Source organism: Haliotis asinina, chromosome 1 (genome assembly GCF_037392515.1).
Source record: "Haliotis asinina isolate JCU_RB_2024 chromosome 1, JCU_Hal_asi_v2, whole genome shotgun sequence".
NCBI classification, from domain to species: domain Eukaryota; kingdom Metazoa; phylum Mollusca; class Gastropoda; order Lepetellida; family Haliotidae; genus Haliotis; species Haliotis asinina.
Genome location: NC_090280.1, coordinates 82919931 through 82947388, shown reverse-complemented (window position 1 = coordinate 82947388; position 27458 = coordinate 82919931). Strand labels below are relative to the sequence as shown.

Sequence of the window (27458 nt, the reverse complement as noted above, 5' to 3'; positions counted from 1 at the left end):
CAACTCCCAGACTCCCAACCTCCACCGACACAGATCCGAAACCCGCGGCAAACAGGTTGGTTGACCAAATATGCCCCCGGGTCCACAACGGGGGTGTTGGCGAGCTCTTATCCACGGGTGGCCAGTTAATGGTGAAGATTATGATGAACATTTCTCACTGCATGAGTTACATACCGCCCTCTTGAGCAAGCTCCTGATTCAGCAACAGGGGCTGGTGACGTCCTGATGAATTTCCCATATATTCATCGCGTAATGCCATTGAAGTCTTCGTTCGAACCCCTGGCCGAGATCATATCCGTCTAATCACAAAACAGTCTCTTTTACATGGAATGAATGGTAACTTGGTATTTTGATACCAATAAGCTATAAATGAGAAATATTCGATGTGTTTTCAGGAAAAATCGTAGTACCATTTATCATTTGATACGTTTAGAAATATATGTTAAAAATGCAAAAGTAAATAAACAACATGCAGTATCGAGAAAGCACGCGATACCATTACGATGCGTGGCATTTATATGACTTTGGTTTAAGGGGTCGTTAACGTCTTATTGTATCACTTTTTAACCGACGGAAAAATTCAAGGTTAAAAACCCTGTCTGGGTTCCACAAGGCAGCGTTTTCCCTGTCACATTGTTTAGTATTAAGATCAACAGTTTATCCAATAAATGAATCGCTGGGTGGATCACGTTTTGTGAATGATTTAATATTTCTTGTGATGAAAATGTGCATACTATTAAAACGGCAACTGCAGTTGAGTTTAAATGAAATTAAACAACGGTATTTTGAAAACGGCTTTATATTGTCCAAGTCTGAATTCAAAAACTCTGTTGATCACCTGGAGCCCCAAAGTTGTGCCACCACACAAAGAGCCACGGCGGGTGACAGTAGTTATCGTCATTGTCAGTTGTGACTGATACCATTCCATGGAGATATCAGTGCCTGAAAATATAGTGTCCAGGCTGTCTTGTTGATTTTGGCCAACCGCTTTACAGGAATATTAGGAAATATCGTCTATTCTACCAGTCTCGCGAATACGTCCAATGATTGTTTCGAATGTATATTAGTGAGCATGGGACATCTGGCTTGCTCAATTACAAAAGTGTGAAATTTCGCTCTCAAATTTGGGATTGTCAAAATCGGGACTAAACCCATTTGCATGATATCCAGCTGGAAGTGTATAACCTGATCAAGTCACTATATGGCTTTAATGCTGAAGTTAAACTCACTCATAAATAAGTGCTTTTGTCTGCTATGCTTTTTGTTGGTTGTTCAGCGACAATATGATCAAAGTTACATATACTGAGTCAAAAAGAAACTTCACAAGAAGTAATTTTTAAAAATAATATTAATGAATAATCTTTCTCTGATGATATATCTTTGAATCCGAAATGGGATTTCTTTCGACTCTTGGAAAAACGTTAGCAAAATTCACTCAAGCGCATCCATTCGTGGTGCAAATGACGTTCCTTACGTTCCATTCGTTCCTTTCATGGCGGCTCATGGCCCAGGTCTACAGTTCCAGCATGATAATGCTCGACCGCATACCGTGATGTTGACACGAAATTTCCTTCAAAACGCTGGAATGAACGTCATGGACTGGTCGTCATTGTCCCCTGTCCAATAGAGCACGTTTGGGATGCTCTTGAGAGAAGGCATCAGATTACCTTCTGAAACCATGACTAAAAATGTATCCACTTCATCAAGTGTGACTCAGATATGCCTGACTTGGGTTAAAATCGATAACCCGAAACTTTTCACGCCTAAACAATCTACTCAAACTTCAGAAGCAAATGTGAACGCCCATGTGCCATCTACAGTTCAGGGTGAAGAACAGAGATTGTCACAATCTACAGGACATAATCGATCTGAAACAAATTCAAAGTCTAAAAGTACTGTCAAACTGAGAACAGGTAATGGGAAAAAGACTGATAGACCACCCAAGGTGCTTATTTCAAACTCAGTTCACATCTAAACTAAAACCAGAATATTTCAGTGATACTGTTGATCCTATTCAGGTATTTTCCGACGTTGTAAATGTAATTGCTAATGAGTGCATACCACGATCCTCTACAACTCCACATGTACGAAAGTCATGGTTTACGACAGACTGTTAAAATGCTAGAAAAGCAAAGAAAATGGCAGAGAAATATTTCCGCTATCACCCAACTGTCCATAACCTAAACAGATTTAAAATACTGAATGCAAAGGCTTGTCGTACTTTTAAACAAAGTACGCGACAATCTTGGAGGAATTTTATCTCCAAAATTTATTCACGCACTCCAGGGTCCAATGTATGGAACACGGTTCACAGAATTAAAGGCAAAGGTTCCAAATCTATAATTTAATTACTGACAAATGTCAAATTGCAAATACATTTGGCGAAACTCTTGTCAAACATTCGTCATCGGCAAATTACGTCCCTGAGTTTCAGAGGTATCAGAAACAACAGGAGAAGACAAAACTTAATTTTGATTCAGATAATGTTGAGGACTATGAAGTGTTTTCATTACATTAGCTATATACTGCTCTTGAGCAAGCTCATGACACATATCAGCGGGTGATGAGAATATTCATTATCAGCTACTGAAACACACGCCTGAGCCATGTCTTGTCACGCTTTTAGATATATTTGAGAAAATATGGACATCTGGAAACTTTCCTCCTTCATGGCGTAATGCCATTGTAATCCATATACCCAAACCTGGTATGGATCATACTGATCCTTCCAATTACAGACCGATATCTTTAATCAGCTGTGTCTGTAAAACCATGGAGCGAATAGTAAATAACAGATTAGTTTGGTATTTGGAAACCAGTAACCTAATTACAAATATTCAATGTGGTTTTCGGAAGAATAGAAGTACCATCATTTGGTACGTTTAGATTCCTATGTAAAAAATGCTATAGTAAATAAACAACATGCTGCATCGATATTCTTTGATCTTGGGATAGCGTATGATGCCACCTGGAAGCATGGCATTTTAAAGGATTCACATGATTTTGGGTTGAGAGGTGGTTTACCTCATTTTATATTTCACTTTTTAACTGGCAGAGACTCCGTAAGTCCAAAAATTTTCAAAGTCAGTTTATACTTACCAGGATTTTTACGCGTAGTATTTTGTTATTTTAATTTGGCTAAAACTTCTTACAATCGTCAGCGGCTGAAGGGATGGCGTAAATCCAACTAGGGTCCATGCAGGTAGCAAAGGTACTGTAAGTCCCCATGGTCCCTAGTGTGGTGATCTACCTTCTGTTGTTGGCGATCTATAGCCTGTTTTTATACTGTATTGTTCATATAATGATATCAGTTTTAACTTTCCACACTAGTTTTAATGCTAATTGTGATATTCTAGTTGTTTTACTGCCCTTCATTGACATGCTTATAATGTACATATGGTCCTTTTCATTGGTGAATATTGCAGTCACGACATGGTTGCAATACTGCCGATGTGACGTTAAATATTAACTCACTCACTCACTCACTTGTGAGAAAGCTTCGTGGTCTTTGGAACCAACCTCAGTATTTGCAGGAACTTGGTGCTGCCTTGCAAGAGCAATGGTGCAGAATCCCCAACCACGTGTTCACAAGCATCAGGCAGTCGATGAGGAGACGAGGTTTAGCAGTGGTGAATGCGCTGGGCGGTCATGTCAATTGTAAAAATGAATATTTAGCAACACAAGCTGTTGCTTATACATCACGTGCTTACACGGAAAGTATAAATATGAGAATGTTTCAACTCACAATTTAGCTCCATTTCTACCATCAGAAGATGATGACAACTGGAACAGAAAAGGTAATACTCTTTCAGTTGTTTATAATTGTTCAGTTGCAATTAATCGTTGCATTATGAAAAGAAAAAAGTGAATAAAGTTTAAATTAATATCTTGTAAACAGATAAATGATTATTACTAAAAGTTTGAATTAAATTAATAGTTGCTGTCTCCCCACAAAAGGTTAAGATATTATAAAGGTATTTAAATCACGATGCATTTGAAGTAAGTTTAAGCTTACTAAATTTTAGGTTATGGCTAAATCTGGACACAATCACCGCGCCTGTAGGGATGATGTAAATTTATTTAATGGTATTAAATGAAATATGAAAACTCTTAGCGTTACCCAGCACCCACCACGAGGAGGTGGCAGTTCACTACTGGGTTCGTTTGATGAACTTGCTTGAACACTCGCAAAAAGATGATGAAAAGTATTCACAAACCAAAATGAAAAAAGGGCTTATAAGACCAAAATACACGGAGTACAAAGTATTATATGCACAATGTCTATGTGTGAGTGAATATGTTAAAATTTTGTTTAACAGCGGCAATATAACAAAAAGGCAACGACGAGAACCATTTCTGTCGTAAACAAGCACACGAGAAAAGGGCTGTCACCGACGGACAGCAAAAAATACCAGATTATAGCAAGTTAATTTAAAACTAGCATACTGTCATAAAATGATATTACAATATAAAACGGACTATAAATCACTCAAAGCAGCAAATTCTGAGAATGGAAAATACTTTGAATGAGTGCTGATTTAACAGAGAGATCAGCCATCGTGTTACCAGAAATGCCAACATGACTGGGTAACCAACAAAAGACGATGTCACACTGGCCAGTAGCAAGATCATTATATAATTCAGTAGTTTCTATTAAAAGTGGCTGTTTACAAGATACGATTTTAACAGCCTGAACACAAGAAAGAGAGTCTGAATATATTATATATTGCTTATGTTTAGGTTGTCTTTGAATATATTTAAGAGCCGTTAGTATAGTATTAGCTTCAGCGGTGAAAATGGAGCTGCTATCCGGTAATCTAGACGATATTGTTCCGTATCCAATGACAGTGGTACAAGCTTCTGAGCCACCATCCTTGTGCCCATCTGTAAATAAGGATTTGTAATTGCTATATGTATTTTTTAATTGATGATATTCTTATTTATATTGTAATTCATTACTGTCTGATTTCTCATATGCAGTTAATGTTAGGTCCAATTGTGGCCTAACCAGTTGCCAAGGAGGAGAAGAAAGAAGACGAGAGTGAGTGAGTGAGTGATAGAGTGAATATTTATCGTCACATCGGCAATATTGCAGCTATATTGTGACGAGAACAAGTAATAATGAGAAGTAATTATAGAATGAATGAATATAAGAAACTAAAACCCTGTTGACGAAGAACATTAAAACCACTAGTATATATCACATATATCCATTTAAGACTAGTAATCAAATCTAAAACAGTTTAACTATACAGGGCAATACAACATAAAAATAGGCTATTGACTGCCAACAACTGAAGGTAGACCACCATACTAGGGACCATGGGGACTTACAGTACCTTTGCTACCTGCATGGACCCCAGCTGGATTTACGTCATCCCCTCAACTCTTGGCAATTTAGACACGTGTAGCCAAAGACTAAAAATACATATATGCTACGATTAAGAACAATGGAAAGTTTAAACTTATTGTGAATGTTTTGGGACTTATGTACCCTTTCAGGAGGACAATACGTGTGCAGTACTTTAACCTCCCTCGAGGATTCAGTCACTAACAACCCGAGTTACGAATTTAATCTTCCGATACTAAAATATTTATCTATTTACAAATCCGTCAGCAAAATCTAATTCTTTTAAAAATGAAATTATTAAATAAGGACTATTATCCTTAAAAAGATCCTTCAAAGTCCGTGAGTTAAATTACTTAACCCTTGTGATGGAATATTTAACACAACCAAGCAGGACATACTTGACTAGGATTCTGTCATCACAAGGAATAGAAAGGATCTTCACCTTTCAATAAATATTCATGAGTATAACTTGTATGGCCAATGCGACATCGCCGTATAATGACCTCTTCATATCTGAACTGATAACCCAAGTAAGCATAACCGATATACGGTTTTATTGCATGTAATATATTGATGCCTGTCCCATTTCTTTTGCATGAGATCACGTATATAGGATCTAATTGTAGCTTTATCATCAGTGTATGGAATAAGAAGTGGCGTCACAGATTTGTTGAGTGCTGCCTTGCTAGCAAGATTAGCCATTGTGTTACCAGAAATGCCGACGTGGCTGGGTAACCAACAAAAGACGATGTCGTATTAGCCAGTAGCAAGATCATTATATAATTTAATAATTTCTATTAAAACTGGATGTTTACAAGCTAGATTTTTAATGGCCTGAAGCCGAGAAAGTGAGCCTGAATAGATTATATACTGTTTATTTTTAGGGTGTCTTTGAATATATTTAAGAGCTGTTAATATAGCGTTAGCTTCTGCAGTAAAACTTAAACCGTTATCTGATATTCCAGTAGACATTGTCCTAGATCCAATGACAGTGGCACAAACCTTTGCGCCACCGTCCTTGGAACCATCTGTAAATAAGGATTTATAAATGCTATATTTAATTTTTAATTGATTATATTCTTGTTTATATTGTAATTCATACGTTTCTGATTTTTTAAATGTAGTTAATGTTAGGTCAACGTGTGGCCCAACCACCTGCAAAAGGGGAGAAGAAGAAGACGGGAAATAGCTATGTTTTCCAGCTCAATGCCGAAAAAAAGAAATGGTTTAATTCTGTGTCCCAGAGGCAGAACAAGAGAAGATTTCTTGTTGTACAAATCTTCATAGAGGGGATGGAAAACACAGTAACAGTCAGGGTTAGATTCATTAGAGGACAATTTGGTGATGTAGAGTAAAGAATTGCAAACTGGCCTTTATACGAATCGCTGTGTGTTGCGTAAACGTAAACCGGAAAGTTTCAGTAATGTTCCAAATGCCATGAAACGTTTCTCTGATGAAGAACATGTTACTTTCATTGCTGACGAGTGTATACCAAGGTCCTCTGCAATTCCAAATATTCGAAAACCTTGGTTCAATGACAAATGCAAACAAGCTATACTAGAATACAGAGGAACGGAATAGTTCTCTGCCTCCATCACCACAGGCTGCATATTTTGAATGAATTTAAAATCTTAAATGCTAAAGCACGGCGGACGTTTATTCAAAATAACCGCCGACCTTGGCAAAATTGTGTATCAAGCAGTAATTCGCGTACGCCAATATCTAAGGTCTGGGATATGATCCAAAAGATCAAAGGGAAAGGCTTCAAATGGAGCATGGAGTGAGAAGACCATCTGAAGGGACCTTGTGCTTTCTTCTAAACACTGTCTGAAATAAGATTGACTGTGAATGTCGCCAAGTGTGAGTGAGTGAGTGAGCTAATATTTAACGTCTCGAGGCACAAGTTGGATTTTCAGGGCATGTTGTAGGACACAGCCAGGTACAGCCAGTTTGTGCTAAGGTTGTACCTCCGTCTAAGAGAGAACTCGTAAAATTCTTGGGTATATCAGGCTATTATAGAAAGTTTTGTCAAAGTATCTCAGATATTGTATCACTACTTACCAGCCTCTGGGGAAAAAGGTAAACTTCAATTGGGATAGAAGTGATCAGACGGCATTTGAAAAAGTCAAAGCCATACTCATGATTTCTCCACTATTGCAGGCACCAAATTTTGCGAAAACAAATTGATGCAAGTGATGTAGGTGCAGGTGCTGTCCTACGGAAGCATATTTGGACCACAGTGAATTTTGTTTTTAGTCTCGTTATCTCCTACGTAGGAGATACTATCTCCTACGAAGGACTTAATATCTCCTACGTAGGACTTAGTACTTCATATCTCTTACGTAGGAGATAGTAAGTCCTACGTAGGACTTAATATCACCTACGGAGGGCTTAGTATCTCCTGCGTAGTAGTTATTATCTCCTACGTAGGACTTACTAAGTCCTACGTAAGAGATATGAAGTACTAAGACCTACGTAGGACTTAGTATCTCCTGTTGGAGATGCTCGATATATTTTAATATACATTAATCTGAAATGGTCAACTTAGTTCCCCCAGACACGGAAACCATTTCCTTTTTTACTGTTTCAGTCACTGTTTTAGAGTTTACAGCCATGTGTTTCATTTACGTTTAGAGTCTACAGTTATGTGTTATATTTATCATTGGAATCTACTATCACATATTTCATTTACTCTAAGAGTCTACTGTTTCTTTCATCATTAGACTCTTGTGTTCAACTATACTACTCATCAAAGGTTTAGGCTCACTAGTGTAAATGTAGTTGCATGCTTCAATCAACTGTTCTAAACTAGATTTTGCAAAATCTTCCATACTGTTTAAAGGTATTGTTCACACATGACAGTGATGTATAACAAATCAAATGCGTAACGTTGACAAGATTTCCTCTCTTGGTCCAACGGGGATGCCTGAATTCAAAGGTCCAACGCAAGGCACTCCCATTCCGCTTGAACAAATGTGCCTCCGCCTCCTCTTAATCACTACGTGACATTCCCTGCATTTCATTACTCCTTCAGACTGTCATCTCGTGCAGGGTGGGGCAGAATGAATGAATGAATGAATGAATGAATTGATGGATGGATGGATGGATGTCCTCCAAAGATGTATCCGAAGATCATACAAACGCAGATACATCATTTACAATACATCACATACATCTAACAAAGTGGAACAACATTTGTAACAAAATGGAAGCATATTTTAGGCTGTTCATCGAGAGATAATTTACAATGTACAATTTGTGTGCATCAGGGCTGTGTTTAATAGATGTAGATCAGATGTTTCCTTAGATTCCACACAAAATAACAAAATGACAGTATTATGTATTCCCATGTATCATAGTCAATTATTTCAGTTAACTCATGTATATCTGCAACGAGATATAGTGCCAGCATATCATCTTCGTCGAGCATGTCTATTTTCACACCGACATTTACATCAAGTTTATCAATCAGACTGGAGAAGAAATCGCGGACATGAAACAATCACAGTGTAGGATGATATGGTTGTCATAGTCAAAGCTATGTCGATTACAGTGGTTACATTCTTGAGGGGCTGTATATTTGGTTTGGCCTGACCCCCTCCATTTTCTATATCCACGGTTAGATCATGTCTCTGATCGAGGGTTGATCTCCTCAGCATTGGACTTGGTCGAAGAACGTCCATACCATGTACCTCAGAATGAAGGTTAGGCATTGGCTGAGTTGGCAAGATGTCCAGATAAAGGTTGCTGCCAGGTTGGGTAAGAATATTACAGATTACGAGGGGCCGCCTGTCACTTGTAACAGAGAGCACTGTAGCTTAAATGATCGTCAATGGCATAATGTATCTTCTTATATGGATTTTCGACCAAGTTATAAGAAACATGTCTTTGTACATCAGAATAGATGAATTAGATCTAGGTACCCTATTGGCTATTGTATTGTCACTTTTACAGCAGGTTCTTCACCGGTCACATGGTAGCGCAACAACAACATACAGTACATAGCCCACGACCAGTAGCAGGATCACAATCTTACCACGGGTCTTTGGGACTTGAGATTAGGCAGTGTTTGATTTAGACGTGACATTTCTGTGAGGCTAAACCTTTTCAAGGACTTTGTATGGTATTGTCTTTGTAATGTTCTCTTTCTTTTTCTCGTTGTACAGAGTGTGGCGGCAGCGGTCGTTATCACCATTGCTATACTGCTGAACATCAGTTTTGGTGAGATATTATCCTCACATATATTACATTTTCGGAAAACAATATATTACCAACAGTAAAGAATTCGTTGCCAACTTGCAGACGTCGTACTTATATTATTAGTGATAATAATATATAGTACACTATCTGCCTCATATTGAGAAAAAGGCTGATTCTCTATTGCAGTTGTAATTGATTTATTGTAATACATGCGCGCGTGTGTGTAGGTGGTGAGATTACCAAGAGTACAGTAGCATATATATAAGAAGAATTTTTGAAATAATTACACAACATAATGACACAATTTTTTTTGTCCACACACACCCGTGACTGTCAGAGAGTCCACTTTTCATGCATTCTGTAAGGCATATATAGATATGCCACAAGAGGTTGCAGGAAGATTTACCAGTCAGGTGCATTCCTTAAAGATGTGTATTATCTGACTGATGTCATCAGTGCGCCCAAACAAGGAATTTGATAATTTCGCTAGCTGTCCCCGGAAAATGTACGAAATGGGCACTTTTTCCTTATTTCCTAACACCTCTCTGCTGTTGTGTCACTCTCACTAGAATGTTTACTATTTCAGAAATGTTGTTTTACATTCAGATGAATTTTCAATGTTTTTAATGTGCATCACTCTGCACTTTACAGCATCTGGATGTTTGATCAAGTGCCATAATGGATTCTGCCATCAAAATAGGATTTGCCTCTGCCACAAAGGATATATGGGTGCTGCATGTGATCGTGAGTAAAGAATTCTCTCAGTGTACACTGACAAGGTATTTGAATAGTATTTGGTAAACAACTTTACACCAAAAGCTTTTATCAGCAACTATGAGCTTAATTGTCATATGTTGTATCCTGCCGACTGTAAAAATCTATGGTTGATGTACTCTCGATGTTTGTTTGTGTTCCCTGAGCCCGAACATAAACAGACTCACGAAAAAATAATGTGTGATCATCACACTTCTCACGTTTGTTATATACTAGTAAATGTCGATGTGATGCGCATGCGTCAGTAATGGAAATACATGTCCAGCACACGGCCACTGAAAATGAGATAATCTGAATTTGTGTGATTGTGTATTACAAAGATGGGAGTCTCTATTGAGGTATGGAGCAACAGAATTGGGTGCTTTAAACATCCACGAGGACATAAACAAATTGACACGATGGAGACCTACACGCCGGAAACGACGTGGACATCGTCGATGGAGCTAGTTTACATACTAGTGATCTGCGGAATGTTCTTCATTTCAATTCTGGAAGCATTCTATGTAAGTACAATTGTGTGTAAACAGATCAAAGCTATGGATGTTGTATATAGAGGCGAGAACACATTTTGCACAGAATATAGCTCTGCATATCCACTCATGAAACCCACGTGCGGCGTGATAGGTGTAACAGTGACCGATATCTGTGACCTGATACCTGGCAACGGTGTAAACATAAACAAAAAGATGTTGTTTGTTTAGCAGGAGATGTCGAGAGTAATCCTGGTCCCGTAACACTAGAGGATGTCGTGAACGAAGTGAAGGATGTTAAGAAAGAAATAACAGACTTGCAGAGAGATATGCAGTCTATTCATGATGACGTTAAAAGACTTACAGAGGAACAAAACATCACGAAACTAGATATCATAGCTCTGTCAGCCCAACAGGGGGACATAGAGACGCAGATAGAGGATGATATGGAATCAACATCACAACTAGAGGATGATCTCGACAAACTCGAAACACAGAGCAGACGGGACAATATTATATTGTATGACATTACGGAAACAGATGACGAGGGTCCCCTGAGCGCTAGGCTTAAACTCCTGGATCTGATAAATTGTCTCTTGCCAGACATTAAATTGACCACAAGGGATATTCAGAGAGCCCATCGTCTTGGGAAACGCCAAGCTGGGAAAGACAGACCAATTATAGCGAGATTTATTCACACCGATGACCAGATTTTGATAAGAGGTGCAAGAGAAAAGTTTAAAAGTAATGGTGTGAAGTTCAGCGCTGATCTGACCAAGAGACAGAGGCAAAAGTTAGCTGCACTCTGAGAGCAGGGACAGCGAGGTAACAACAGGAATGGTGTTCTACACGTGGGTACAGAGGAGTCGGAACCAGAAGCTTCATCTTCACGTACTATACTGAGGGCACACAGACGGAATCAGAGAGAGACTAGAAGCAAGTCTACGGGTAGAGACACAACTCGTAAATAGGAATGTGGCCCACATTTTCAGTGAACTACATATTTCTGTAACCGATGCTGCTGTCGCGGAGTTGATTAAATTGACTTTGGGAGCAAGAATCATCCAAAACAACATTGGGAGCAAGAATCATCCAAAACAACATTGAAAAACTGTACACACTAATATGACAATTTAACGGTTTTATAAAAGGCAAAGTATATTTATCACAGCTTATTTATCACAGCTTACTCCTGTCAGTGACAAAGCCTGAAAATGTGAAAGGCGAAAGACAACAAGTTAGCATACGGGTAGAACGACATAACATCACACAGCGGATCAGTGCAGTTGGGAAATGCAAAATAGTATTATCTATTCCTTTTCTTACATTACCAGGGACATTGGGGTTGTCTAGTAGTTAAAACATTGCTCGTCACGCCGAAGAACCGGGTTCATATTCCCACGTGGGGACACTAAGTGAAGCTCATTTCTGGTGTTGACGGCCGTGGAGATGCTGCGATTTTGCTAAAGCATAATTGGGATCCTGGTGGTTAAGGGAAATAGGAGCCTACTACTTCGCTCCTGTTGCTCAACACACCACTTTGGCCGTGGCTTCTCCTAGACGGGTGGTTGAGTGGGCCCAGTTCGGCCGGTCGGCTGATCGTGCCGAACCCTGTGCAGGGTTTATGTATGTGTCGTTGCCCTAATTTCTTTTGGACTTTCAATTTCGGTATTGGCTTAATTATTCATCGACCTTTTCTGACTTTGAAATACATTTTGAAGTTATGAACTTTGTCTAGAGTTTTGTGCCCGGAGGGCCGGTTTGCTGGATTAATTATTTGTGGTTCTTGTGCTGGAGTGTATCGTCCTTGGTGCAGCAAGTTGGAGAGCCGAATACTTTTGGCATTGTCCTTGTGGTGCTCCGTGGTGGCTGGGGGCTCGGATGATGAACCATGTTGCACTAGGTATGACTTGTGAGGTTCCACCCAGAAGAGCGTCCACTTGAAATTGACCCTGTTGATACTGACCACAGTCCGTATGCATCGACTGAGTGTTCGCCGCGTTTCCTTGTGATTGCGTCTCCTGACGGGATGCCGTTAAAGTTGCTGTGTCTGTGGGTGTTCGGGATGTTGGTAGGTATGTTGGTTGAGACAACAATCAACCAGCCTGATGAACATTGGATCTTTCCTGGGCGTTCTGGTCCCGGTTTCTGCTCACAAAACATTGAAAGCAGGTGGGGGTATCGTTGGAGATCGTGATCGGTTGTTTGATGATGTGTCGGGCCTGGATATAGTATCACAAATGAAACATCAAGGTGTGCTTTACGTGAAGCGCTATTCAAGTCGGAAAAACAATGAAACCATCAAAACGAATACGTATCTGTGTACTTTGTTATCTCAAATGCTCCCAAATCAGTGAAGGCAAGCTACTGTAACATTCAAGTTGACACTTGCATCCCCAACCCGCTCAGGTGTTTTAAATGCCAGAAATATGGACACGGTGTAACTACTTGCACATTGTCTGTTGTGTGTGCTCACTGTGGTGAGAAAACACACACAACAGAAGATTGTACTAGTGATTTTTTAAAAAATGCACTAACTGCTCCGGCGACCATTCATCATTTTCTAAACAGTGTCTTATTTGGTAAAAGCAAATGGAAATAAACAAAAAATAAAATTAATCAAAACATCTATTTTTCTGAAGGAAAACAACTGGTAAAGAGATCTGATCTTCTAGAAAGTTATGTTACAGTAGCAAAAACATCACCTGAGGCTGGTTCTAACATAACAATATAATCCATAGGATGCCAGACTATCTTGACTTGGGTCAGTTCCGACTCTCTACAGCTTTTGCCTGCTATATCATCTCAGACTGATGAATCACTTCTTAGTAAATCAAAGTCTTCTTCTGATGATAAATCATCTCAGTCACGCTCTGAAACTCAATCGACAGCTGATAGTCAACAAACTGTTAAAAGTAAACATAAGTTTAATTCTGCTAAGCCCCCAAAGGGTCACAAAATAGAATTCAGTTGTTCAACAGATATGGGTCTGTATCTGAAAACGTCCATTCTAGGACACATAGCTTGTCGCCCTCCAAAAACGTGTGGGGTAGATCCCCAATAAATCCCACCCAGAAGACAGTTTATTCCAATAATATTGTGCAGTGGAACTGCAGAGAACTGAGGACTCATTTGCATGAATTACAGCCAATAGTCCAAGATTTGACTCCTTCGGTGATATGTCTCCAAGAGACACATTTAAAACAAACAGATATATTTGAGACTCGTCATTTTAATGCATATCATTGTTCCACCTGGGCCACTGGCGGATCATCTATTCTAATCAGACAAAACGTTATTCATAGCCATGTTTCATTTATTACTAACATGCAGGCTGTTGCAGTGAGAATTACTTTACATGTACCGTTTACACTGTGCTCTCTTTACATTTCACCGTCTTCGACGTTTGCCAAAACTGATCTTCAAGGTCTACATGACCAACTCCCGAAGTCCTGTATTATAATGGGAGATGTAAATGGGCACAACCCACTCTGGTGTAACCACAAACGTTAAAGGTAAATTGTTGGAGGACTTTTGTTCTGATAATGATTTATGTATTTATAATGATGGTTCCAACACATATTTACACCTTGGTACAGGGACCTATTCTGCTCTCGATTTGTCATTCACAAATTCAGAACTACTAAATGAATTTGAATGGTCAGTCGACGATGACCTCTGTGGAAGTGACCATTTTCCTACTAAACTAAAACAATCTGTAACTCCATCTGATGTGCCTCCATCATCAAGGCGGAATTTTAAAAAGGCTAACCGGTCTTTATATGAAACACTGTGTGCTGCAAACCTTAAATCCGAACGTTTTATTGATGACACTGTGTCTATCTTTTTCGATGTAGAAAAAGTATACGACACAACCTGGAGATATCGTATTTTAAGAGACTTACGTGACTTCAGCTTGCGGTGTCGTTTGCCTCAATTTATAGCCTACTTTTTAAAATGACAGACAATTTCAAAGTACGCGTGGGTTCTACCCTGTCAGATCATTACAATTAGAGTGTTCCACAATTTTGTCTCTCACACATTTTAGTATAAAGATAAATAGTTTATCAAACGTTTTAAACGATTCATTTGGTGGATCGTTATTTGTGGATGATTTTAATATTTCTTGTGGTTGTAAAATATCCATATCATTGTACGGCAACTGCAGTTGTGTTTAAACAAGATTAATAAATAGTGTCTTGAAAACGGCTTCAAATTTTCTGAATCGAAAAGTAACTGCATACATTGTCTCGTAAATATAAACCACATAAAGACCCTGAACTCTCTAGATGGCACGTCAACTAAAGTGAAGCTAAGTTCTAATCTTTGATTCACACTTAAAGTTCCTACCGCATATTAAATCCCTTAAAACTAAATGCCTGAATGCACTTGACTTGTTGAAAGTGCTTTCAAATTCTAAATGGGGAGGGGATCAAACTACCCTTCTCCATCTATATCGATCACTCGTGCGTTGTAAACTTCATTATGGCTCCATCGTCTATGGAGGAGCCTGCAAAAGCAACTTAGAATTATTAGATTCTGTCCATCATCAACGTTTAAAACTTTGTCTTGGGTGTTTTAGAACTTCACCTATTGACAGTCTCTATGTTGAGGCTGATGAACCAGCTCTTGCTCAACGTCGTATAAAGTTAGCTTTACAGTACTTTACTAAATTATACTCTAATGAATCTAACCCTGCCTATAACTGTGTTTTCAATCAGCTTTATGAGGATTTCTTTCACAAGAATTCTATGTCCTCTAGGACATAGAATTAAACCATTCTTTCTTCAGCCGGAGTTGAGCTGGAAAACAAAGCTCCCTCCCGTCTTCTTTCTTCTCATCCTTGGCAGCTGGTTAGGCCACAAGTCATCCTAACATTTACTTTAAAAAATCAGAAACTAATGAATTGCAATATAAACAAGAATATAATCAACTAAAACATGAATATAGCAATTATGAATCCTTATTTATTCACAGATGGTTCCAAGGACGGTGGCGCAGTGGCCTGTCCAGAACCATATCTTCTAAATTACCAGACAACAGTTCTATTTTTACGCGACTAACGGGATGGGGTGGTCAGATTCGCTGACTTGGTTAACATTTGTCATCAGTTCCCAATTGTGCAGATCGATGCTCATGTTGTTGTCACTGGATTGTCTGGTCCAGACTCGATTATTTACAGATCTCTGCCATAAAGCTGGAGTGTGGCGTAAAACTTAACTCACTCGCTCACTCTATTTTTACAGCTGAAGCTAACGCCATACTAACGGGTCTTAAATATATTCAAAGACACCCTAACCATAAACAATACATAATCTGTTCCGACTCTCTTTCTTGCCTTCAGGCTATAAACAATATTTCTTATAAACATCCAATTTTAAAAGAAATTATTAAATTATAATAATCTCGCAACTGGCCAATGCGACATCGGCTTTTGGTTGTTGCCCAGCCATGTTGGAATCTCTGGTAACACATTGGCTGACCTTGCTGCTAAAGCAGCACTCAACAAATCTGTGACACCACTTCTTATTCCTTACAGTGTTTAGATCTTATATCCGTGATCTGATGCAAAAGAAGTGGGACACCCAAGTGGGAATGAATAAATGATGTTTTGCTTGACTGTGTTGAATATTCCATCACAAGGGATAACTATTTTAAATCCCGAACTATGAAGGATCTTTTTTGATCTTTAATGAGCTTGAAAAAGCATATGACACTACTTGCAAATATGGCATTTTGAGAGATTTACATGACTTCGGCTTGCAAGGTCGTTTGCCTGAATTTATAGCCAAGTTTTTAAATAACAGACAATTCCAGGTCCGTGTGGGTTCTACCCTGTCTGATCATTACAATCAGGATCAGGGTGTTCCACAAGGCAGTATTTTGTCCGTCACTCTTTTTAGCATCAAGATCAACAGTTTATCTAAATTTTAAACGATTCAATTGATGGATCGTTATTTGTGGATGATTTTAATATTTCTTGTCGTGGTAAAAATATGGATACCATTGAACGTCAACTGCAGCTGTGTTTAAACAAGGTAAATAAATGGTGTCTTGAAAAAGGCTTTAAATTTTCAAAGTCAAAAACTAACTGCATACATTTTTGTCCTAAGTACAAACCACATAAAGACCCTGAACTGTCTCTAGATGGGATGCCGATTAAATTTGTGAAGGAAGCCAAGTTCTTGGGTCTAATCTTTGATTCACACTTAACGTTTTTACCGCATATTAAATCCCTTTAAACTAAATGCTTGAAAGCACTTGACTTATTGAAAGTGGTGTCAAATTCTAAATGGGGAGTGGATCAAGCTACCCTTCTCCATCTATATCGATCACTCGTACGTTCTAAACTTGACCATGGCTCCATCGTCTCTGGTGGAGCCTGCAAAAGCAACCTTAAACTTCTTGATTCTGTCCACCACCAAGCTTTAAGACTTTGTCTTGAGTCTTTCCGAACTTCACCTATTGACAGTCTTTACGTTGAGGCCGATGAACCACCTCTTGCACAACGCCGTATCAAATTATCTTTACAATATATCACAAAACTATACTCTAACGAATCAAACCCTGCATATAACTGTGTTTTCAATCTTCTGTATATAGCAATTTATATAGCAAAAAGCCTCTTGTTCCACCTCTTCGGCTCAGAATAAAGCCGTTTATTGCTGCTGCTGGTATTGAGCTGGACAATATAGCTCCCTTCCGTCTTCTTTTCTCTCCCCCTTTGCAGTTGGTTAGGCCACAGATTGACCTAACATTAACTACATTTAAAAAATCAGAATCGTATGAATTACAGTATAAACAAGAATATAATCAATTGAAACATACATATAACAATTACAAATCCTTATTTACAGATGGATCCAACGACGGTGGCGCAGGTGCTTGTGCCACTGTCATTGGATCCAGGACAATATCTTCTAGATTACCAGACAATAGTTCTATTTTTACAGCAGAAGCTAATGCCATATTAGCAGCTCTTAAATATATTCAAAGACAGCCGAAAGTAAACAGTATATAATATATTCCGACTCTCTTTCATGCCTTCAGACTATTAAAAATATTTCTTGTGAACAACCACTTTTAATTGAAATTATTGAACTGTATAATGATCTTGCTATTGGCCAATACGGCATCGTCTTTTGTTGGTTACCCAGCCACGTTGGCATTTCTGGGAACACAATGGCCGATCTTGCAGCCAAGGCAGCACTCAACAAATCTGTGACACCACTTCGTATTCCATAGACTGATTATAAAGCTACCATTAGATCTTATATCCGTAATCTGATGCAGAAGAAGTGGGACACCCAAGTGGGTATCAATAAATTACATGCAATAAAACCTTATATTGGTTATACCTACTTGGGTTGTCAGTCCAGGGTTAAAGAGGTGATCTTGCGACGATGTCGTATTGGCCACACGAGATATACTCATGAATACTTATTGAAAGGTGAGGATCCTCCGTTCTGCATCCCTTGTGATGAAATAATCACGGTCAAGCATGCTTTGCCTGACTGTGTTGAATATTCCATCACAAGGGATAACTATTTTAAATCCCGAACTATGAAGGATCTTTTTAACACTAACAGTAGTCATTTAATTATTGCGTTTTTAAAAGAATTAGATATGTTAAATGAGTTGTAGATAGATAAATATTTTATGATTGGAATTTTGAATTAGTAACTAAGATTGTTAGTGGCTGTATCCTCGAGGGGGGTTAAAGTACTGTAAAATTATTGTCCTCCTGAGAGGGTACGTAAGTCGACAAACGTTCAAAGTAAATTCAAACACTCCGCCATTTTAATCGTAGTATATGTGTTCTTTTAAATGTATGGCTATGTGTGCCTAAATTGCTAACAACTGAGGAAATGGTGTAAATCCAGCTGGGGTCCATGCAGGTAGCAAAAGTAATGTACGTCCCCATGGTCCCTAGTATGGTGATCTACCTTCAGTTGTTGGCAATCCAAAGCCCATTTTTATATTGTATTGTTCACTATAGTTAAACTGTTTTAGATTTAATTACTAGTCTTAAATGGATATCTGTGATATTTACTAGTGTTTACTGTTCGTTGTCAACAGGGTTTTATTTTCTTATATTCATTCATTCTACAATGTCAGTATTACTTGTTCTCGTACTGCCGATGTGACGTTAAATTGTAGTTCACTCACTCACTCACTACGTGTTCTCGTCACGATATGGCTGCAAGATTGCCGATGTGACCATAAATACTAACTCACTCACTCACTCGGACATATCAGCAAACAATTGTTCACGAACTCTGACGATACCTTTACTTGTGTTCAAGGTTTTGTGAGCAGAGACCGTGACCAGAATGCGCACAAAAGATTCAATACTCATCAGATTATTTGCGTGCTGTTTCTCAATGCACTCAACTAGCAGTGCACCCAAACGTAAGCGTCTAATGTTCTTACCATCCCCAGCAATACCTTGAATACCCTTAGAAACTGCGACAGGGTTCAGGTTTAATGGTGTCTTGTCAGGAGTCTCAATCACAAGGAAACGTGGCCAATACTCAATCGATGGAGACAGTCTATGGTCAGTGGTCAAAAGGATCAATTTTAAGTGGACGTCTTTATTTTAGAGGGAATTTCATAAGCTATGGTTAATGTAATACGGTTCATCATCCGAGCTCCCCACTCACCACGGAGTATCACGAGGACAATGTTAGAAACCAAGGATACCAAGGACACCTTCTGGGCATAAGACTCTAGGTAAAGCTCAAAACAACATAATTCAAAAGCAAAAATGTTTACGACACTCAAGCCAAGACCACAATTGCATCAATTCCAAATCATACTAGTGCAATGATAAATATATTTATAATCTATGCACAGGGCTTGGCATGACCAACCAAATGGTTGAGGCGGGCCCTTTGAACCACCCGTCTAGATGAAGTCAGGGCCAAGGTGGTGTATCAGGCAACAGGAACACAGTTGCAGGCCTCTATTGCTCTCAACCACCAGGATCCCTTTCTCCGCCGACACAGAGCCGCAACCCACGGCAAACGGGTTGGTGGGGCAAATATGTCCGGGTCTACAACGGGTTGAAGGGCTCTCAGCGTTACATAGCACCCACCGCGGGGAGGTGGCTTTAGTAAAGGTATCTATATTTGTATGAGAAGTTTCTTGAAGAAATGATTCTGATGGTTGGGAATTTTCTCTCGATAATTTTATTTCGATCAATGCCACGCTATGTATTTGAAATATTTCATTGTGTAGCGCTCGCGGAGTGAGTGAGTGAGTTTTAGTTTTACGCCGCACTCAGCAATATTGCAGCTATATGGTGGCGGTCCGTAAATAATCAAGTCTGGACCAGACAATCCAGTGATCAACAACATGAGCATCGATCTGCGTACTTGGAAACCGATGACGTGTCAACCAAGTCAGCTAGCCTGACCACCCGATCCCGTTAGTCGCCTCTTACGACAAGCTGAGTCGCCTTTAATAGCAAGCATGCGTTGCTGAAGGGCTATTCTACCCCGGAACCTTCACGGGTCGTAGCGCTCGCGGAAGGACACAGAATATATATTATACAATAATAGTAACAAAATATGTGAATAAGTATGTTTTCACTTTCCATATCTACTGTTTAGAGAGAGAACCATGCTATAGCTCACCGTGTAAAAATGGAGGAACCTGTCGGAGGTATGACAATAAGAACGGTTACAAATGCACATGCAGGATCGGATTTACTGAACCCGTATGTGAAAGAGGTAAGTGAAACTTATTGCTTTTTAATCAGCATTCAAATTTGTAGACTGTCTGTATCCTCTTATAACTCATCAAATCATGAATAGTACTCTCGTATGCAACAGTCTGATATAGATCGGTCTGCTCTCAGGAATGATCTGAGGGGTTTCAAGTTAGAACAGTGAGCTAACTTCGTCAACGTTCAACTGAAGTACGACAGATAAGGTCCAAAACGTTGGGAAATTACAATGGTATTACATGGCATGAACTCTTAGTATCTGATAGTACAGCATCTTGATTAATTGTTTTCTATAACCACACATTGAGCAATGGGAAAATAAATAGTATATGCATACTGAGTAGTGGGTAAAGATTTACTTGTTCATATGGCAATTTGCTTAATATTTAGTTGTTGGATGGTTTGTAAAACACTTTTCTTACTTCTGAATATTTACCAGAGTTAGGTAGGACATGGAGCCCGTCCTCAATATACTCTAGGCCAACAGAGTGGCTGTAAAGGCAGAGACTTTTATCATAGGGAGTATTTGTGTGGCCACCGTTTTCCACTGCAAGTATAAATTGTGGAACATGAAAAATAACTTTCCGAACATATGGTAGGAGGCAAAAGGACGTGTTCAACATGAAGTAAACATTTAAATTTAAATTTAAATGAAGTAAACATTAAAACCTACAGCTATTCTGAAAATGAATGAGTGTTATGGGTGATGCCCAGGTCGATGTAATATTATCACCTAGAGATTTGAGTATTCGGTTGGCTTGATAGAGAAGTCAGCGGTGCTGTATCGGGGAAATTGATGATAAGCACTGAGTTCTCTTAAAGTACAGTTATCTTTATATGTATCGGATGTTCCTAGAATAAATGATCCTGAGAGTTGGGAATTTTGTGTCAATAATTTTATTCGGATGAATGCCAACGGTATATATATTTGAAATATTTCATTGTGTAGCGCTCGCGGAAGAACGCATACAAGTTATACAATATTAGAAACAAAATATATTAAAAAGTGTGTTTTCACTTTCTGTATCTACTATCTTACCGGAAGACCCATGCATTAGCACACCATGTCAGAATGGAGGGACCTGTCTGAAGAATGACGGTAACAACGGTTACAGTTGTAGATGTAAGGTCGGATTCACTGGACATAAATGTGAAAGTGGTAAGTGAAACTTAGTGCTATTTCGTAAGCATTGAAATTTGTAGAGTATATGGTGGAGCTTGCAAAAGCAATCTGAAACTATTAGATTCTGTCCATCGTCAATGTCTAAGACTTTGTCTTGGCTCCTTTCGAACTTCACCTGTTGCCAACCTGTACTTCGAGGCTGATGAACCATCTCTTGAGCGGCGACGTATAAAATTAACTTTGCAATACGAGGGTTGGCTGAAAAGTTCTCAGCCTGAGTGGTTTTTCCCCACCAGGTAGAGACAGGTGTTTGCCACCAATGAGGACAATCATTTAGTGAATCATAGACACAAGAACTACAAACGTACTAATAGCTTTATCTCAACTACAGCTCTTTTGGTAAACCTACCCTCTGAAATCATCAGAAATGGACAAAACTGAATACAGGGCAGTCATCAAGTACTTGCAAAAGAAAGGGATGTCCCCAACACAGATACATGCTGACATGGTCTCCACTCTAGGGGATGATACAGTATCTTCACGATTGCCTGATGACAGCTCTATTTTAACGCAAACGCCATATTAACAGCCCTAAAATATATTGAATGACACCCTAAACATAAGGAATATATAATCTGTTCAAACTCTCTTTCTGGCCTTCACGCGATTAAGAACGTATCATGTAAACAACCACTTTTAATAGAAATTATTGAATTGTTTAATGATCTTGCAACTGGCCAATATGACATCGTCCCCTGTTGGTTACCCAGACATGTTGCTGCCAAGGCAGCGCTCAACAAATCTGTGACATCACTTCTTTTTCCATACTCTGACTACAAACCCAGCATTAGAACTTTTACATCCGTCATCTATTGCAGAAGAAGTGGGAAACTCAAGTAGGCATCAATAAATTACCAGTACATGCTATAAAACCCTATATTGGCTACACCTACTTGGGTTGTCAGTCCAGATTTGAAGATATCATCATGCGACTATGTCGCATTGGCCACACAAAATATACACATGAATATTTGCTTAAAGGTGAGGATCCTCCGTTTTGTATCCCTTGTGATGAAGAATCACAGTCAACCATATCTTGCTTGACTGTGTTGAGTATTCCATCACAAGTGATCATTATTTTAACTCACGAACCATGAAGGATCTTTCTGGCAATAGTAGTCCTCGTTTAATTGTTGCATTTATAAAAGAATTTGATTTGGCAAATGAATTGTAAATAGATAAATATTTTATAATTGGAAGACTAAATTAGTAACTCAAATCGTTAGTGACTGTATCCTCAAAGGGGGTTGAAGTACTGTAAAATGATTGTCCTCCTGAGAGGGTACGTAAGTCCCAAAACATTCGATGTGAATTTAAGTTTTCGTAGTTTTCGTTTTTAATCGTAGAATAAGTGTTATTTTACAAGGTTTGTCTAAATTGCTAACAGCTGAAGGGATGATGTAAATCCAACTAGGTTCCATGCAGGTAACAAAGGTACTGTAAGTCTACCTTCAGTTGTTGGCAATCTATAGCCTGATTTTAGGTTGTATTGTCCGATAGTGATATTAGTTTTAACTTTCCACGATGGTTTTCATTCAAATTGTGATATTCCAGTTGTTTTACTGTCCTTCGCCGACAGATTTTCGAATACACATATAGTCCTCTTCTTTGTTAAATGTTCTCGAAAAGATATGGCTGAGATATTGCCGATGTGACGTTGAATATTAACTCACTCACTCACTCACTCACTCACTCATTGCATGTAATTTACTGATACCGACCTGGGTGTCCCATTTCTGTTGCATCAGATCACGTATACAAGATCAAATGGTGGCTTTATAATCAGTGTAAGGAATACGAAGTGGTGTCACAGATTTGTTGAGTGCTGCTTTAGCAGCAAGGTCAGCAAATGTGTTACCAGAGATTCCTGGGTAACCAACAAGGACGTTGTTGTATTGGTCAGTAGCAAGATCACTACACAATTCAATAATTTCTTTTAAAAGTGGATGTTTGCAAGAAATATTTTAATAGCCTGAAGGCAAGAAATAGAGTGTGAATAGATTATGTTTAGGGTGTCTTTTAATATAAATAAGAGCTGTCAATAGGGCGTTAGCTTCAGCTGTGAAAATAGAACTGACATCGAGAATATATTGTCCTAGATCCAGTGACAGTGGCACAAGCTACTGCACCACTATCCTTGGACCCTTCTGTAAATAAGGATTTGTAATTGCTATATTTACTTTTTAATTTATGATATTCTTGTTCGTATTGTAATTCATTAGTTTCTGATCTTTTAAATGTAGTTAATGTAAGGTCAACTAGAGGCCTAATCAACTGCTAAGGAGGAGAAAAAAGAAGTCGGGAAGGAGCTATATTTTCCAGCTCAATGCCGGCAGCAGCAATAAATGGCTATATTCTGAGCCCAAGAGGCGGAACAAGAGAAGACTTTTTCTTATACAAATCCTCATGGAGAGGATTGAAGATGCGTTAGAGAAGATGGGTTAGATGCGTTAGAGAATAGTTTTGTGATATATTGTAAAGCTTATTTTATACGGCGTTGTGTAAGAGATGGTTCATCTACGTAGAGACTGTCAACAGGTGAGGTTCTAAAGGACCCAAGACAAAGTCTTAGACCTTGATGGTGAACAGAATCTGGTAGTTTTAGGATGCTGTTGTAGCCCCCATCACAGACGATGGAGCCATAATCAAGTTTAGATCGCACGAGTGATCGATATAGATGGAGAAGGGTAGCTTGATCCCCTCCCTATTTAGAATTTGACATCACTTTCAACAAGTCAAGTACTAGTGCTTTCAGGCATTTAGTTTAAATGGATTTAATATGTGGTAAAGACGTTACGTGTGAATCAGGAATAGACCCAAGAACTTGGTTTCCTTCACAACTTTAATTGGCGTGCGATCTAGAGATGTCTCTCGGTTTTTATGTGGTTTGTATTTACGAGAAAAATGTATGCAGTTTGTTTTCGATTTAGAAAATTTTAAAGCCGTTTTCAAGACACCATTTATCAATCTTGTCTTTGATCTTGAGAGAGCATATGATAATACTTTAAAGCAAGGAATTTTAAAGGATTCACATGATTTTGGTCGCGATATTAATTGTTGTCCACTTCATATCACAGTCTGTAAGCGACTGACACTTTCAAGTTGTGAGTGGGTTCAACCCTATCTAATCATTAAAATCAGGATCAGAGTGTCCCACAAGGCAGTATATTGTCCGTTACGCTAGTTAGCGTTAACATAATAAATCGTTTTGTGAAAGGTTTTAACTGGTTTAATCGACGGATCTTTTTTGTGGATATTTTTCATATTTCGGGTCGTGGTAAAAATAGCGATCTATTGAGAGACAGTTACCAATTTGTCTGAACAAAATTCATAAATGGTGTCTAGAAAAATTTTAATTTCTAAATCTAATTGTATGCATTTCTGTAGGAAATACAAAGTCCATAAGGCCCCCGAATTATCATTAAATGCCACATCATCAACGTCGTGAAGGAAGCTAAAGTCTATGATCTCATCTTTGACTCGCATTTGACTTTTTTGCCACATATCAAATATCTTGAAGCCAGATAACTGAAGGAGCTCGACTTGCTCACAGTTGCTTCGAATTCAAAGTGGAGATGGGACCAAGCTTCCTCCTTCATTTATATAGATCACTGATCCGATCAAAACTATACAGCACCATCGTATATACTGAGGCTCATTTCTAAGGTTCAATTAGTGAAAAATTGGGACCTGAGTCACAGTTTGTAATCACAGTGACATACATTAGACTGCTTTTAAGAACGTTTGCTCAATTATAGATTGACCTGCTGTGGCATAAATAAGGTAATACAAACTAACCCCGTTTACTCGGACCCAACATATCCTGAAACCCCGTCTTCCGGACGCTTTTTACGTGAGACGAAACTTACGTTCATTAATTGTACTCGCTTAGCCGGACCCCTCGCTTCCGGACTCGGACGGCGAATTTTGAAACCATTCCCATAGATTTTCATTGAAAAATGATCCAGTTATCCGGACGGAAAGATCTGTGCACACGTGCATATGTGTGTGCCGCACGACTATGTGATTTCATTCTTAATCTATCGGAAGGCATTTGATGTGAACTGTTCTCCCCTCTATTGGTTGTACAAGAAACAATCACGTCCATGGCACATTCTTTGAGCACTTACCATGCCTTCTATTTTTCAGATTGTGAGCAAGACAAAATGGACATTCTTCTCATAGATGATGTTTCTACATCCATTTCGGGAGCACATTACGAGAAAATGAAGGACTTTGAAGTTGAATTGGTCAGTTCTTCTGACATCGAGCCCAGCGTGGTAAACGTGGCTCTGATGACCTTTTCGGGAATGGCAAGGGTGATATTCCCTCTAAAGTCGTACACGGACAACAAAACAGCTGCCGTTCAAGCTGCTAAAGTTCCCCATTACGAAGGCGGTTCAACATTTCTTGGTGATGCTGTCAGACTGGCTGCATCTGACGTGTTTGTCGAAAGCAACGGCGACCGCCCAGATGCTGAAAATGTAGTTATCATTTTTACGGATGGCAAGAGTAGTCAGGTGTCTGTCATTGCCAGTAACATCATCAAGCTTCATGCAGAGGCAACTGTCTTTGTTGTTCCAGTGACAACGGACGTTGACCAATCTACCATACGCTTGGCTGCGTCACCTCCCTATCAAGGTCATATTTTCCCTATAAGTAACGATTTGGCCCTTGATAAAATCAAGGAGAGAACCATCTATCAGACGTGTTATAACTTGTAATCTGTCAGTCTCAGTTTCAAGAATACACCTCATACAAACCGCAACTGAAGTTTTGTATTCTCTTAAATACTACTTTTGTCACGGTGGAAATGTCACTAATGTTCAAGCTAGAAATACAGCGTTTTAACCATGGGTTTGTTTTGACGTAAGTAAGAGGGGACTAAGAGTATCGGTGGTCAGGATCACTGACTCATGGCACCGTCAAATTGCGTAGATCGTTGTTCATGCTGTTGATCAATGGGTTGTCTGAGTTTTGCTACCTTACAGACCGGAGCCATATATCTGGAATATTGCTGACTGTGGCGTTTAACAACCAACCAAACAAACAAACAAACAAAACAACACTAGCTAGGTGACGATTATTTCAAAGAAGATTTTGAATGTGACATTTACATCCATAGTGTTATTTATTATGACGACACTGTCCGGTCTGTTCTATCTGAGAAATCTGTCTTTACATAAGTTATGTATCATCTAACCCTTTGTTAATGACGCCAAGTCTATCTCGTTTCGTAGCTCTGCATTCTGTACTTGCTGGCTTTACATTCTGCATACTAATTAAAACCATGAGAGGTCGATGACTGTCAAATGAACAACGTTTGAAATCTTCGCGTCATCTGGCTCTCAGATTTACACAGGTGTAAATAAACGAAAATTCAACTCTGCATTTACATGATTTCAAAGGTGTGTAAATTTGACCGTTGGTTTCATGTGTTTGCTAGCCTTTGTAACATATGTAAATACTGTAATTTTAGGACATGCATTTCAATACTTTTGAAATCTCGTATAAGGTTAGGTTTGTTATATATTTAGTACACGAGTAAATGGGTAGTAGTGGTTAAATAAAGTTTTGCAAAATTGACACTACTTTAACGTGTATTTCAGTGGTTCTGTAATATGACTCACATGGGATTCGTTAGCGTGTCAGGCAACGTCATTATGTACTGAGATAAATATACAAATAAATAAATAAATAACACACGACTGAGTACCACTATTAACGTACGTGTATTTATTGACATGATGT

At 38.8% G+C, this 27458-nt stretch overlaps 1 protein-coding gene across 1 annotated transcript; it reads left to right on the top strand.

The window, feature by feature from the left end:
- The first annotated feature begins 3773 nt into the window (after window positions 1-3773).
- LOC137276381 (uncharacterized) lies at window positions 3774-26431 on the top strand. Its single transcript, XM_067808221.1, has 6 exons — window positions 3774-3797; window positions 9517-9571; window positions 10202-10294; window positions 20409-20528; window positions 21570-21683; window positions 25857-26431. The coding sequence occupies exons 1-6, from the start codon at window positions 3774-3776 to the stop codon at window positions 26429-26431; spliced, it is 981 nt and encodes a 326-aa protein (XP_067664322.1).
- Window positions 26432-27458: the final 1027 nt, after the last annotated feature.

Coding starts and splice junctions, on each gene's coding strand:
- LOC137276381 (XM_067808221.1), top strand. CDS start 3,774: ATGATGACAACTGGAACAGAAAAG. Junction 9,572..10,201: donor ACTGCTGAACATCAGTTTTG/GTGAGATATTAT, acceptor TGCACTTTACAG/CATCTGGATGTTTGATCAAG. Junction 20,529..21,569: donor TGAACCCGTATGTGAAAGAG/GTAAGTGAAACT, acceptor TCTTACCGGAAG/ACCCATGCATTAGCACACCA.